Here is a 12,644-nt window from a genome sequence, read left to right as displayed (position 1 = left end):
TGTATGCGAAAACAACATTATGAATGAGTTTGCTAAAATTTTGGTGTGTGTTTCCTTGCCATTGAAAGGGACGGTAGAGAATTTCTGTCTCAAGATTTATGCGTCTTGTTTTCAGCAGCTGGAATAAACCAAAAAAACTATGAGAACTTTGGCTCCGAGTCCAGCCTGAATACCATTGGCACAGAAGAGTATGTGGACTCATTTCAGACTGTGGCAGTCAAGCATGTTGCTGGTAAGAGATTGTTTACGTCCAATAAGTACTTTTTCCTTCACTTATTCAATTAGAATAAAATAGCGCCTGGATTTAATCAAAATGGTAGTGCCACCATAGCCATTGCAAAGTATAGCTTCCATAAACTGTACTTTTAGGTCGGCCAGGGTGTCCTCGGCTGACCGCGTACCAGCGACCCCTGTAGTCTGGCCGGGCGCCTGCGGGCTTGCCTGTTAGCTGCCCGGGAGCTGCATTGTCCTCCGGCGATGTAGCTCCTGGCTGGCTGCAGGGTGAATCTGCAGTATGTAAAGAAGCGGTCGGCTGACAGCACCCGTTTCGGAGGACAGCGTGTGTTCGTCTTCTCTGCTCCCGAGTCAGCGCAGGGGTGGTAGCGGTGAGCTGAGCCTAAATAATAATTGGCCATTTCAAATTGGGAGAAAATAAAAAATAATTGCCAATGACTAAATTAAAAAAAAAAAAAAAAATCATGAAACTATTTCCTGGCTGTATTTATTACTTTGACTTTACAAGCACTACTCATGTTTTACTTCATGTTTACAAACCATTCCCTTTACTTTATTACCACGGGGATGCTTTCTTTTTGTTCACAAAAGAACATTTTAAGTTAGAACTGTGGTTACAAGTTCTGCTGTAAACTTAATGTAATTGTGTTTGTTTGTTTTTTTGTTTTTTTTACAAGGGGTTCCTGTAAAGAGTTTTGATGAAGTGACCATAGACAGCGATCTGGATTCAGTGAAAACAGATAGAGTCCGGAAGCACTTTCAGAAAGCACTCAGTACCAGAAATGGTAAGACTGTCTTTGAGGCTTTGAATAGGTTTAAGCAGCTTTCGTTTCACACTGAGAAAGGGGACATCATGGACAGGGTCAGGGGACAGGGTTCCACTTTGTCAAACCTTTTGCATAGAAGATATTAGATATATATTACACTGTGTAACAATTTTTTTTTTGTTTTTTTTGTTCCTGGGTAGTAAGTGTTATTTCCTAATTGCTTATGCCTCAAAAGTATAGAAAATGGCTATTATTCCCCACAAACTTTGCTTTTTTGACAAGGACAGTGATATTTCAAAATATCACTATTTCCAATGGGAAAACGGGCAAATGTGTGTCTTTTCGTTCACATAAAGTAAAAAAACAACAACATATGAATCCAAATTAACATGTATTTATACTAAAGTAATACAAAAATGACTACAAAAGATTTAGAAGTGAGTAGTTTTTCGAGATTTACGATTATACTGGAAATACAGTACAATCGTAAATCTCGAAAAACTACTCACTTCTAAATCTTTTATAGTCATTTTTGTATTACTTTAGTATAAATACATGTTAATTTGGATTCATATGTTGTTTTTTTCTGACTTTATGTGAGTAGAGTTTTAAATAATTCAAACTACTCCAGAATAATTATTTTAGTGTTCCTTTCTGCAACAAGTGTTTTTTTTTTTTTTTTGTGTGTGCTAGTTGTATCCCATTTAGTTGTATTCCTCTCAAAAAATGTCTGTCACAATAAGGTTTGTGCAAATACAATTTCTCCTACCCATTAACAATGGCTCTTGGTCTTCAAGGCTTTGTATCTGCTAAGATTGCTGCTCCAGATGACCTCTACTCAGACCACAGTGATCTTGACACGGCTAAACTGCAGCAGATTGAGCGCACGTTCCATGACATTCTGCGCAGAAAGAAAAGCTCTGCTCAGGGTGGGTGGTTTATTTGTTTCTTGTATCCCATCCTGGAATAGAGCCTGTTGAGAACCATTTTATCCAGCATGTCTGTTATTCTTTGCAAAAGTCAATGTTAGAAGAAAGAAAATACAGGGACTAGTCGTGGTTGAAACATGGGTATTTCAAAGGGCCCTGTGGTATCTAGTTGTAAATGCTGAAACATGGATATTTCAAGGCGTCCTGTGGTATCTAGTTGTAAATGATGAAGCATGGGTATTTCAAAGGGTCCTGTGGTTCTCTAGTTGTAAATTGTGTGCGATGGTAAAGCTCTGGTTTTGTTTGGAAAGGTTTGAAGAGTGTATCTGTGGCTGCTCCGTTCGGATGTCGCTCCACTAAAAGATCCCGAAGCCCCAGGAAGGATGCGTGCAGGTAAGAGAATGGCATCCTAAGTAAACTGGGAAAGTGCTGGTCTGGGAAATAATGGGATTTAATTAATTAAATAGGCTTTAAAGAAAAAAACAATACTTAACAAAACAAAATGCTTTACATTAAGTGACTAACTGCACTATAATAACATTGTAATAACACTGTGAATACACAGCCAGGTTTGTATAAATACAGTTTAATTGAAAAAAATGGCAGTTGCTATTTTTTGTAGTTTGTAAGTGAGCTTGTTGTTACAATGTAACTACACAATGTGTGTTACTACTGCGTTATTACCTCATATGTAGAGAGTTACTGTTTTTAAGATTTGCATCCTTATTAATGACTTCCCTAGAAGATGTTATGCATGTGTTTGGTGTGTTGCACAGTTGCAAGTCTGTGGATAGGGATGGAATACAGTCTTTCCTGTGTTTTAGGTTCGAGAGCTCTGATAGGATGGTGACTGACGAGGAGGAGGAGGAGAGTTTAGAGCAGCGCTTCATGGAGAGCAGTGCAGAGTGGAGGACCAGCAGCCCAGTGAAGTGGAACTCGTGTCCCAAGAGAGGCGGAGAACTGGCCTGGGGGCGGGGCCTGGGCTCGGAGATCAGCGAGGCACACCGGGTATGAGGACCGCTTCAGTAAACAAAGGGAATCTCGCTTCTCGTTAAACTGCCATTTCAGTGTCGTGCCAAGCAGACAAACGTTTTGGTTCTTGCCTTAAGTGTGTTCAGTACACTGATGAATCATTGGTCTACTTGACTTACAATACATTTTACCTCGTATTTTTGATTGAGTGTTTTGAATTTATGAATAAATCTCATAGATAGTCAGTAGATTTTTTTAACTGTGTTTTTGTTTCATTCAATAATTCTGAGGATAAATTGTATAAAATATTTGTATAAATTGTTTTGGTCCTTAGCATGCTGCTTTCCTAAGCATTAGCAACTAGGGGGAAATAATTTGTGAAATTATGGCTGTTTGAGTCTGATTTATTTGCAGTTTTTTTTTTTTAAGTAAGTAAAATAACTGTCCTAAAAAAAATAAAAAAATCATCTAAAGATACAAAACTTTACTGAAAAGTTTTATTTTTCTTTCACAAAAGCTGGTACAAATTGATAAAGCAGCTGTTGGGTCTGTATCAATACAGTAGTAGCTCTGTCTGTTTGACATCACCGCTTCACCCTTTTTAATTTCAGCGTTCTTCCCATTTGTTGGACTCGGATCGGCAGATCTTAGAAGAATCTGTTTCCAGGCTGCGTCGGGTCAGTGGAGTCTGGCACTAGCAGCCAAATCCTTAGTTTCATTAAAAGCTGACCACAGAAAATACTCGATAACACAAGCCTGTACCCAAGCTGTGTATTACTACAATTAACAAAGACAAAGGTGCCAATTAATAAGCACCTATTGTATTTGCACTACAAGATCCATCCTTATTAGTCTCTGTGTTTATACAGTTGATTAATGCTGTGAATCTCTGCTTAAGATCAATCAATACACTCCGGCAATCTGAACACTATAAATCGATGAATGGTAATCGAAGACAGAGTTAAGAAGCAGCTTGGTTTGGGTAGTGAGTTTCAGAGTTGTATTCCTGTAGCTGTTTAGATACACTTTCTATCATTTGCTGGTGTTTTAAGTAAAAATCATTTTGTAAGACAGTTAATAAACAGCTTGTGAAATTCATTGAAAGACTTAAAAGTAAACCTTATTTTTCTTTCACAAACAAAACTGGTGCAAATTTCATTTTGTTGTAAAGACCACGATAAACCTGGCCATTGTGTCTGCATCAAAATAGTTTTGCTGAATCTTAGCACATCAAATTGCATCCAGTTTGGCCTCAGTGGAGCTTTCAGGATCATGTCTTTACATTTTAGACATGATTCTCAGAGCTCTGTTCAGGTAAATTATTGACATGTTACTGTTTTACATGTTACTGCTAGGATCTTGCTGTGGAGGAGGAGAGATTGTCACACAGGAAGGCCCAGGTGCAAGAGACAGAGCATTCGCTGACTGAGGCTCTTCAGAAAAAAAAGGTACTGAACCAATACCAAGAGCTCAAAGCTCTTTACTCCAGATCTGAAATGAAACAACATAATTTGTCAGCCCCTAATTAACCCTGTAATGCCTATTTCTGTATCACATGGGACACAATGCTTAGCTACCCCTCTATTATATATTTTTTTTTAATCCAGCCTCACAAGCTGTCATTGTTCATACGCAGTACATTATGGGTTGCAGAATGCTTGGGCATTCCAGGGATACAATATCCCAAGTGCTTTATTTCTGCTGACGGCTTGGAAAAACATGTCCTGTAATTAGCTTGCACCAAAGTCAAGTCGACGAAAGACAGGTTGGACCCAGTCAATCAAACAGAACGTTTGATCATTTTCTTCTGTCATGAACTACATTTGATCTAGAAGATAGATGTTTCAATTTCGATTGTTATTTATTAATAACAACAATTTACAGGAAATCACTTCCCAAAGCTATGACCTAATTTCTGCTAATAAGTTAATTGCATTTAATACATTTAATGATCTAACTGGGGTTGAAAGAACTTAGTATATGGTCCCCACGATGTGGTTAGCACTGTGTGAGAGTTGTTTTGTTGTTCCAGCATGCAGTTCAGGAGCTGGAGTCGGTGAAGTGCGCAGTTGAGAAGAGCCAGAAGGAAGCAAGAGGGCTGGAGACCCGGGTCAGAGACAGCAAGAGCCAGGCAGAGGAGACGAGGTACTGAGAAAACAAGCAGCCTTTTCTACCAATTACATTTCCAGGCTTTTTTCTTCTTTACTTTTATCAGTACAGTGTTCCTGTCTCCTCAAACTGTGTAGAGGTTTTCCATTTCTGAACACACAGTTCCCACTGTTGCAGAGGGGCAGAAATATAAATTGGATGCCCTTTGTGGTGATTACCCCTCAGGGCAGTAATTTTCCACTAGAAGCCTCAACCCCAGTCAGTGTTTGTTTTGGTGTTCCCTGCAGGGCAGAGCTGGCAGTGCTGGAGTACAAGCGGGACTCGTGTCTGCAGGAAGTGCAGAGTCTAGAGGAGGAACTGAGCGTGCTCAGAAGACAGTGCTCCGCCACATACAACAGCCAGCAGAGCACCCTACAGAACCAAGTGAGTACTGACGGGAGCACTTTCATTTGTATTATTATTATTATTATTATTAGTAGTAGTATTATGATTATGCAATATAGTAATCATCTGATATACAGCAATGTTATTCATCTGTAAAACAGTAGTTTTTTCATTTTCACTTGGGCTTCAACTTCAGTTTGACTGCTGGTCTGATTTCTGTCTTTCATCCAACGTGGTTTGCTAACAGGTTGAATAGTGTCTGATTTGACTCTGATGCGATTTGACTGCGGTCCGACATAAATTGATCAACTGGTTCCCACTTTCTGTGGGCTGAAGCGCTAGGAACCTTGACAGATCTTGCAGACACTAGCCCTCAGTCTGGGCAGAGCCCCTTGCTTGTGCTGACCCGGTGCTGTGCTGTGCAGGTGTCGTCTCTGAATGCGGAGCGTGAGGAGCTCAGGGCTCGGCTGAGGCTCAAGGAGGGCGGTCTGTCTGTCCTGGAGAGGCAAGAGCTGGAGCGGCAACTGAGCTGCGCCAGGAGCGAGCTGTTCACAGAGCAACGTAGCGCCCAGAACAAGATCAGCCTGCTGCAGGAGGTACTGACAGACTGTTCTGCACAGCGGCGCAGTCACAGGGATGTGATTGGCACTGATATCTCAATCTTAATGTCCCAGCCATTCATTCTAACTTAACACTAAGAAGCTAAGTCAATTAGGCAAATGTTTTCACCTTGTGCCTTGAAGAGTTACACTGAAGAAGGCAAGAGCTGAATCATTTGTCTACTTGCTTTAGTTTTCAAAAAGCCTTACCTTTTATATTTCAATAAACTTCTATTCAGTACTCTTATTAAGAAAAGCAGCAATCTGGCTCTATTAGAGTAGGATGTTCAAGACAAAAGAAAGTTGACTGCTGTCTGATTTTTTTACTTTTGATCAACATGGTTTGTGAATTGGTCAACCACAGAATGCCTTATGAAGGCAGAGCAGTGTGTGTGTGTGTCTGTGTATCTGTGTGTTTGTATATGTGTGTGTGTGTTTGTGTTTGTGTGTGTATGTATGTGTGTATCTGTGTGTTTGTGTGTGTGCTGATGGTGCTTGACCCCACAGCAGCTGGAGGACTGCCAGGTGGAGCTGGAGGAGCGGGCAGCCCAGGAGGCTTTGCTGCAGGAGAGGAGCGGGAGACTGGAGCAGCAGCTGAGAGAGATGAACAGGAGGCAGGAGGAGCAGGCAGAGGTACAGGTTTACTTGAATCCGTGCTGCCTTGTGAGTTCAGGTTCAGATAAAGTGGTACTAATTAAACATTTTAGCAAAAATCTTCAGTAGATTTGAACTCTCGAGGATAACAGTGGACTAACTACATTTTTTCAATTTGAAATCTTCAAAAAAAATGTAAGTAACCAGGCTAAGTGTCACAGTTTAAACAAAGATTGCAACTGAAAGAGCAAAGAAAAAAAAGCTCAAAGTTGTTTTAGCTCCTTACTAAATACATTGCTTTTTGTGAAAAATAAATGTGCAGTAAAAAAAAAAGGTGGGATGTGTTCTGTTTGACTATAAGAAACATATTGTTTTATTTTTATATATATTGTGGGGAGCCAAATTACAAGACAGTGCTATTTGTGTTCCAACTTATAACGAGTATAAAAGGGCTACTGTAATGACATTGTGGAGCAAATGGGAGCCACAACCCTACATTTTATGACTGATTCTGCACTATAATGAGATTATAACGGGTAAGCACTGTATATATGTAGTCAGAGGAAAGTGCTTGATATATATATATGTATATATACAGTGGCTTGCGAAAGTATTGACCCCCCTTGGCATTTTTCCTATTTTGTTGCCTTACAACCTGGAATTAAAATTGATTTTTTGGGGGTTTGTATCATTTGATTTACACAACATGCCTACCACTTTAAAGATGCAAAATATTTTTTATTGTGAAACAAACAAGAAATAAGACAAAAAAACAGAAAACTTGAGCGTGCATAAGTATTCACCCCCCCAAAGTCAATACTTTGTAGAGCCACCTTTTGAAGCAATTACAGCTGCAAGTCTCTTGGGGTATGTATCTATAAGCTTGGCACATCTAGCCACTGGGATTTTTGCCCATTCTTCAAGGCAAAACTGCTCCAGCTCCTTCAAGTTGGATGGGTTCCGCTGGTGTACAGCAATCTTTAAGTCATACCACAGATTCTCAATTGGATTGAGGTCTGGGCTTTGACTAGGCCATTCCAAGACATTTAAATGTTTCCCCTTAAACCACTCAAGTGTTGCTTTAGCAGTATGCTTAGGGTCATTGTCCTGCTGGAAGGTGAACCTCCGTCCCAGTCTCAAATCTCTGGAAGACTGAAACAGGTTTCCCTCAAGAATTTCCCTGTATTTAGCGCCATCCATCATTCCTTTAATTCTGACCAGTTTCCCAGTCCCTGCCAATCAAAAGCATCCCCACAGCATGATGCTGCCACCACCATGCTTCACTGTGGGGATGGTGTTCTCGGGGTGATGAGAGGTGTTGGGTTTGCGCCAGACATAGCGTTTTCCTTGATGGCCAAAAAGCTCAATTTTAGTCTCATCTGACCAGAGTACCTTCTTCCATGTGTTTGGGGAGTCTCCCACATGCCTTTCGGCGAACACCAAACGCGTTTGCTTATTTTGTTCTTTAGGCAATGGCTTTTTTCTGGCCACTCTTCCGTAAAGCCCAGCTCTGTGGAGTGTACGGCTTAAAGTGGTCCTATGGACAGATACTCCAATCTCCGCTGTGGAGCTTTGCAGCTCCTTCAGGGTTATCTTTGGTCTCGTTGTTGCCTCTCTGATTAATGCCCTCCTTGCCTGGTCTGTGAGTTTTGGTGGGCGGCCCTCTCTTGCCAGGTTTGTTGTGGTGCCATATTCTTTCCATTTTTTAATAATGGCTTTAATGGTGCTCCGTGGGATGTTCAAAGTTTCGGATATTTTTTTATAACCGAACCCTGATCTGTACTTCTCCACAACTTTGTTCCTGACCTGTTTGGAGAGCTCCTTGGTCTTCATGGTGCCACTTGCTTGGTGGTGCCCCTTGCTTAGTGGTGTTGCAGACTCTGGGGCCTTTCAGAACAGGTGTATATATACTGAGATCATATGACAGATCATGTGACACTTAGATTGCACACAGGTGGACTTTATTTAACTAATTATGTGACTTCTGAAGGTAATTGGTTGCACCAGATCTTATTTAGAGGCTTAATAGCAAAGGGGGTGAATACATATGCACAAACCACTTTTCTGTTATTTATTTTTTAGAATCTTTTGAAACAAGTTATTTTTTTCATTTCACTTCACCAATTTGGACTATTTTGTGTATGTCCATTACATGAAATCCAAATAAAAATCCATTTTAATTCCAGGTTGTAAGGCAACAAAATAGGAAAAATGCCAAGGGGGGGTCAATACTTTCGCAAGCCACTGTATAGATTTCCTATCTCACCTGTCCTGTCCTGCACTGTTGCAGAAGCTGGCCCTGCAGAGCAGTGAGGCGAGCCAGGCCTTGGGCAGGCAGGTACAGGAGGCATCGGTCCAGCTCCTGGAGAAGGACGGGAAGATCTCGGCACTGGAGCGCATCCTGTCTGAGAAGGAACTAGAGCTGCTGAGGCTGAGGGAGGGCCAGGCCGCCCTGCAGGCCGAGCAAGAGGCCCTGGTCACAACCAGAGAGACCCTGACACAGGAACACCAGAGCCAGCTGCAGCAGCTCCACCGTGACAAGCAGCTGGAGGAGGTGAGAGGGAGAGGGGGGAGAGGCAGAGAGGAGAGGGGGGGAGAGACAGTCAAAAACCGGGAGAGAGGTGAGAAGAGGGGGGAGACTCAATCAAACACCTGGAGGATGTGAGAGGTAGAGAAGAGATAGACAGTAAACTGCTAGAGAGAGGGAGAGGAGAGGCAGAGGGGATAATACATGCAGAGGGGAGAGGCAGAGAGAGGGGGATAATGCATGGAGAGGGGGGAGAGGCAAAGAGAGAGGGCTAGCACATGGAGAGAGGGGGAGGGAGAGAACACATGGAGAAAGAAGAGAGGCAGAGGGGGATAACACACGGGAGATGGGAGGGGGAGAACCCATGGAGAAATTTCCAAGCACTTTATTTTAATATTGGTTCTTAAGACCCACTTGGTCCATTTTAACTTATTGATTGTTTATATCTATCTACCTTAGGAGCAAGCGAAACAACAATTGAAAGAGGAACTGGATTTAATCAAACAGCAAGAAATCCAGCAGGTAAGCTTGTGCTGTAATATTTCAATTTCTCTTTCAGCCACTGACCTTCAGTTCTACTGAGCAGGTGCAGAGAATTGCTGCAGCAAGGGGGTGTAATGGGGGGGGGGGGTGATGGATAATTGAGCACAAAATATATCATACATATTTAAAAAAGAATTGTTCTGCATGGTATGTGAACACATGTTAGTTAAGCAACTTCTGCGTTCTTTTTATTCTCTTCTTCAGGTTAGGGACCAAGCATTGGAGGACAAACTGGAGGCTGTAAAGCACCAAGCACTTTCCTTCACACTGGAGATGGAGAAACTCACCCTGAAAATCCAGGTGAGCTTTACACGAGCTTTACACTTCAGACTGCTTTGGCTTTCACTTGCAAGAACAGCCCGAGAGCCTTGTCAGCTGTGAGTTGTTAATGAATCGGCACTCATTTCAGTTAGTTTGTGTACTGGTTCGTTCCACATTTATCTAAACTGACTTTGTTTTTATGACGCTCTTAAACGGAACACTTTAAATATGCCCAAATAAGCTGGGAGTGGAATTAGATTTCACACTTGCAATTATGACGCTTACAAAATGATCTATCATATGCTGTATTTGCTAGCACAGGGTCAGAGGCGGTGCTTTCAAATAAAACAAAGTTAGTTCAAAACTTAACTGCGATTAAAAAGACCTCATTCATCTGTTTTCTTATTGTCTTGAATAACCCAGAAAAAACTGCATGAAAGAGTTTAATGTATTTAGATCCATTATTAAAATAGTGTTTGACCCTAAATGAAATAGAAAAAAAAGTCACTGGTGTTTTTTTAATACTATTTCCAAATTTCACACTATTGAATGTTTTATAGTTATAGATGATACACTGTTAGGAGCCCAGACTGTGTTTAAGAAATCAAATGGTACTTGGATCTCATACTTCCATTGCAATTTCTACTAAAGTTAAAAGATGAAGAAACTATGAAGCTGAAGGAAGCATTCAAGCAGCAAGAGGAGTCCACAAGGAAGCTAGCTGAGGACCTCAAACTGGAAGCCAAAGAGATGGTAAGGGTTCTCTTATTAGACAGGTTGCAATGGACATGTTGTAATCTTACCTGTTGTGCATTTTTATTAAGTGTGCAGTTTTGATTGAAACGCATTATAGCAAGCATGTTTAAAGCATGACATCAACACAAGGTTTGAAAAGGTTATGCTTGCCTTGCCTTCCAGGAAATGTCAGTGCTACACTTCCCAGGTCATTTTACATCAGCATCAGCAATTTCACTGTCCTGAGCCAAGAAAACACAAGACAAGCAAGGCCTGCAAACAGATTTCATTAACATACCAGATCAGATGTTTTAAATGAAAACACATGTGTGGTATAGCATGTGTTTCTTTCTAAACTGCACATTTAAAGAGTGAACATGTCTGGAATTATATTGTTAGCTCCAAATACGTGAATGCACTTGTGTTTGATGGTGCTGAAGCCCCTATTTTGTCTTGTCAGGTGCAGGGGGCTTTGCTCCGGGAACACAGGAAATGGGAAACAGAGAAGACAGAGGAGCTCCAGAGGCAGCGTGGGATACTGGAGGAGGAGAGCAGGAGAGCCATGCACACCATCAAGGAGGACCTGGAGAATGAAAGGAGGAAAGCACTCCCCCTGCAGAATAAAATTATCGAGCTGCAAACTGTAAGTTCTAGTAATACAATAGCAACTGTGAGTCTGGATGAACATTTTCCCACCTCCCTACCCTCCACCAATGATGAAAATAATTAACGTTCCAAATCATGTGTTTTTTTTTTTTTTTATTTCTTTTATTTTCCTTGTTAAACTGCTGTTTTTTTCCTACTCCTAAATACAAGGCTCTGTGATGGAAAGTTTTAACATAATACAGTACAAGAAAAGAGCGCCCCCTACTTGACAGTACCTGAACATTTAAACTTTAAAATACTAAATAATAACAGTATGCATACTAGCCATGAACCTGCCCCCTCCCAACATTTATTGGTTCAGTTTATGTTGAATAAGCTGTACATTAACCTTAACACCCTTGCTCCTAACCCCATTCTTTTGTTGTGCTGTTTTTTTTATTCCACTTTGAAGCCAGTTTCTCCTGCTAGCACACTGTTCACTTCCTGTAATATATGTAATGGAACTCCACTAGTGCCATAACTATTTCATTCCGAATCGCCCCCATTAGTGTTTCTGCTGAAACAGGCTTTATGTTGGCATTCTAATAGTGTTGTTTGTATTGTGCCGTGGACTCCCAGAGAGTGCAGGAGCTGGAGTTTGAGAGCAGAGCCCTGCAGAGAGAGAAGCAGGAGGCTGTCAGTGAGGTGCGGAGCTCTCTCAGGGAGGAGAAACAGGAGGAGATACTCCGAGTCAGGGAGGAGATGGACCAGGTAAACCACGCACTTCTGCATCTTTACAGTTTGTTTTTTTGGTGCGAAAGTCTTATTTTAAAGCAAGTGCAAAGGATAAGGCAGACGTTCTTAACGGAATGTTAAATGTTTCCCCTCTTTGCCTTGCATCCTTCATCTTATTATTCTGTGTCTCATTTCAAAAGGACTTCCTTTTTTATATATCCATTCTGAAATTCTGTTTTGCTGAGAAATATTGTGATTAGCACTATATTAAATTATTTTAGGTTTTGACATGGTAGATTACTTTATAGTGTTCAATTCCAGGAGTGGTGACAAATTTTTCTCCCAATTTGGAATGCCCAGTTATTCAACCCAGCTTACCGCTGCAACCCCCACACTAACTCGGGAGAGACAAGGATGAGCACTCGCGTCCTCCTTCAAGCTATAGGGTGCATCCTGCACTCCAAGTGGAGTGCCTTTATTGGATGTGCCTCTCTGGAGTCCCTGAACTCCCTTTTGTTGTTATATGAATTTGGTTTCTTCACTTGTTTTGTTTGGCTTAATGTTAATTCAGGATATGCAAATATTTCAAGTACAACACTATAGCTAAATGGCTGCATCCTGTGATGTAGGTTGCATGGTCTGTTTACAGCATTGAAGTGGGTTTGAACTA

General features: G+C 41.2%; 1 protein-coding gene across 3 annotated transcripts in view; it reads left to right on the top strand.

Moving 5' to 3' along the window:
• LOC121296829 (trichohyalin-like) overlaps positions 1–12,644 on the top strand; it is a 30,966-nt gene that overhangs the window by 12,756 nt on the left and 5,566 nt on the right. For all 3 annotated transcript variants that reach the window (XM_041222662.1, XM_041222661.1, XM_041222663.1), the window contains 17 exons: positions 116–232; positions 912–1,019; positions 1,799–1,930; positions 2,242–2,323; positions 2,755–2,938; positions 3,514–3,579; positions 4,258–4,350; positions 4,935–5,047; positions 5,299–5,434; positions 5,821–5,991; positions 6,502–6,627; positions 8,879–9,142; positions 9,575–9,637; positions 9,863–9,958; positions 10,571–10,672; positions 11,115–11,297; positions 11,879–12,010. In XM_041222662.1, the coding sequence (XP_041078596.1) occupies positions 116–232; positions 912–1,019; positions 1,799–1,930; positions 2,242–2,323; positions 2,755–2,938; positions 3,514–3,579; positions 4,258–4,350; positions 4,935–5,047; positions 5,299–5,434; positions 5,821–5,991; positions 6,502–6,627; positions 8,879–9,142; positions 9,575–9,637; positions 9,863–9,958; positions 10,571–10,672; positions 11,115–11,297; positions 11,879–12,010 (2,168 nt within the window). The remainder of the gene's footprint in view (positions 1–115; positions 233–911; positions 1,020–1,798; positions 1,931–2,241; positions 2,324–2,754; positions 2,939–3,513; positions 3,580–4,257; positions 4,351–4,934; positions 5,048–5,298; positions 5,435–5,820; positions 5,992–6,501; positions 6,628–8,878; positions 9,143–9,574; positions 9,638–9,862; positions 9,959–10,570; positions 10,673–11,114; positions 11,298–11,878; positions 12,011–12,644) is intronic.

This window comes from Polyodon spathula, chromosome 22 (genome assembly GCF_017654505.1).
Source record: "Polyodon spathula isolate WHYD16114869_AA chromosome 22, ASM1765450v1, whole genome shotgun sequence".
NCBI classification, from domain to species: domain Eukaryota; kingdom Metazoa; phylum Chordata; class Actinopteri; order Acipenseriformes; family Polyodontidae; genus Polyodon; species Polyodon spathula.
Note: the sequence above shows the minus strand (reverse complement) of the source record. Positions and strands in the feature narration are given on the sequence as shown.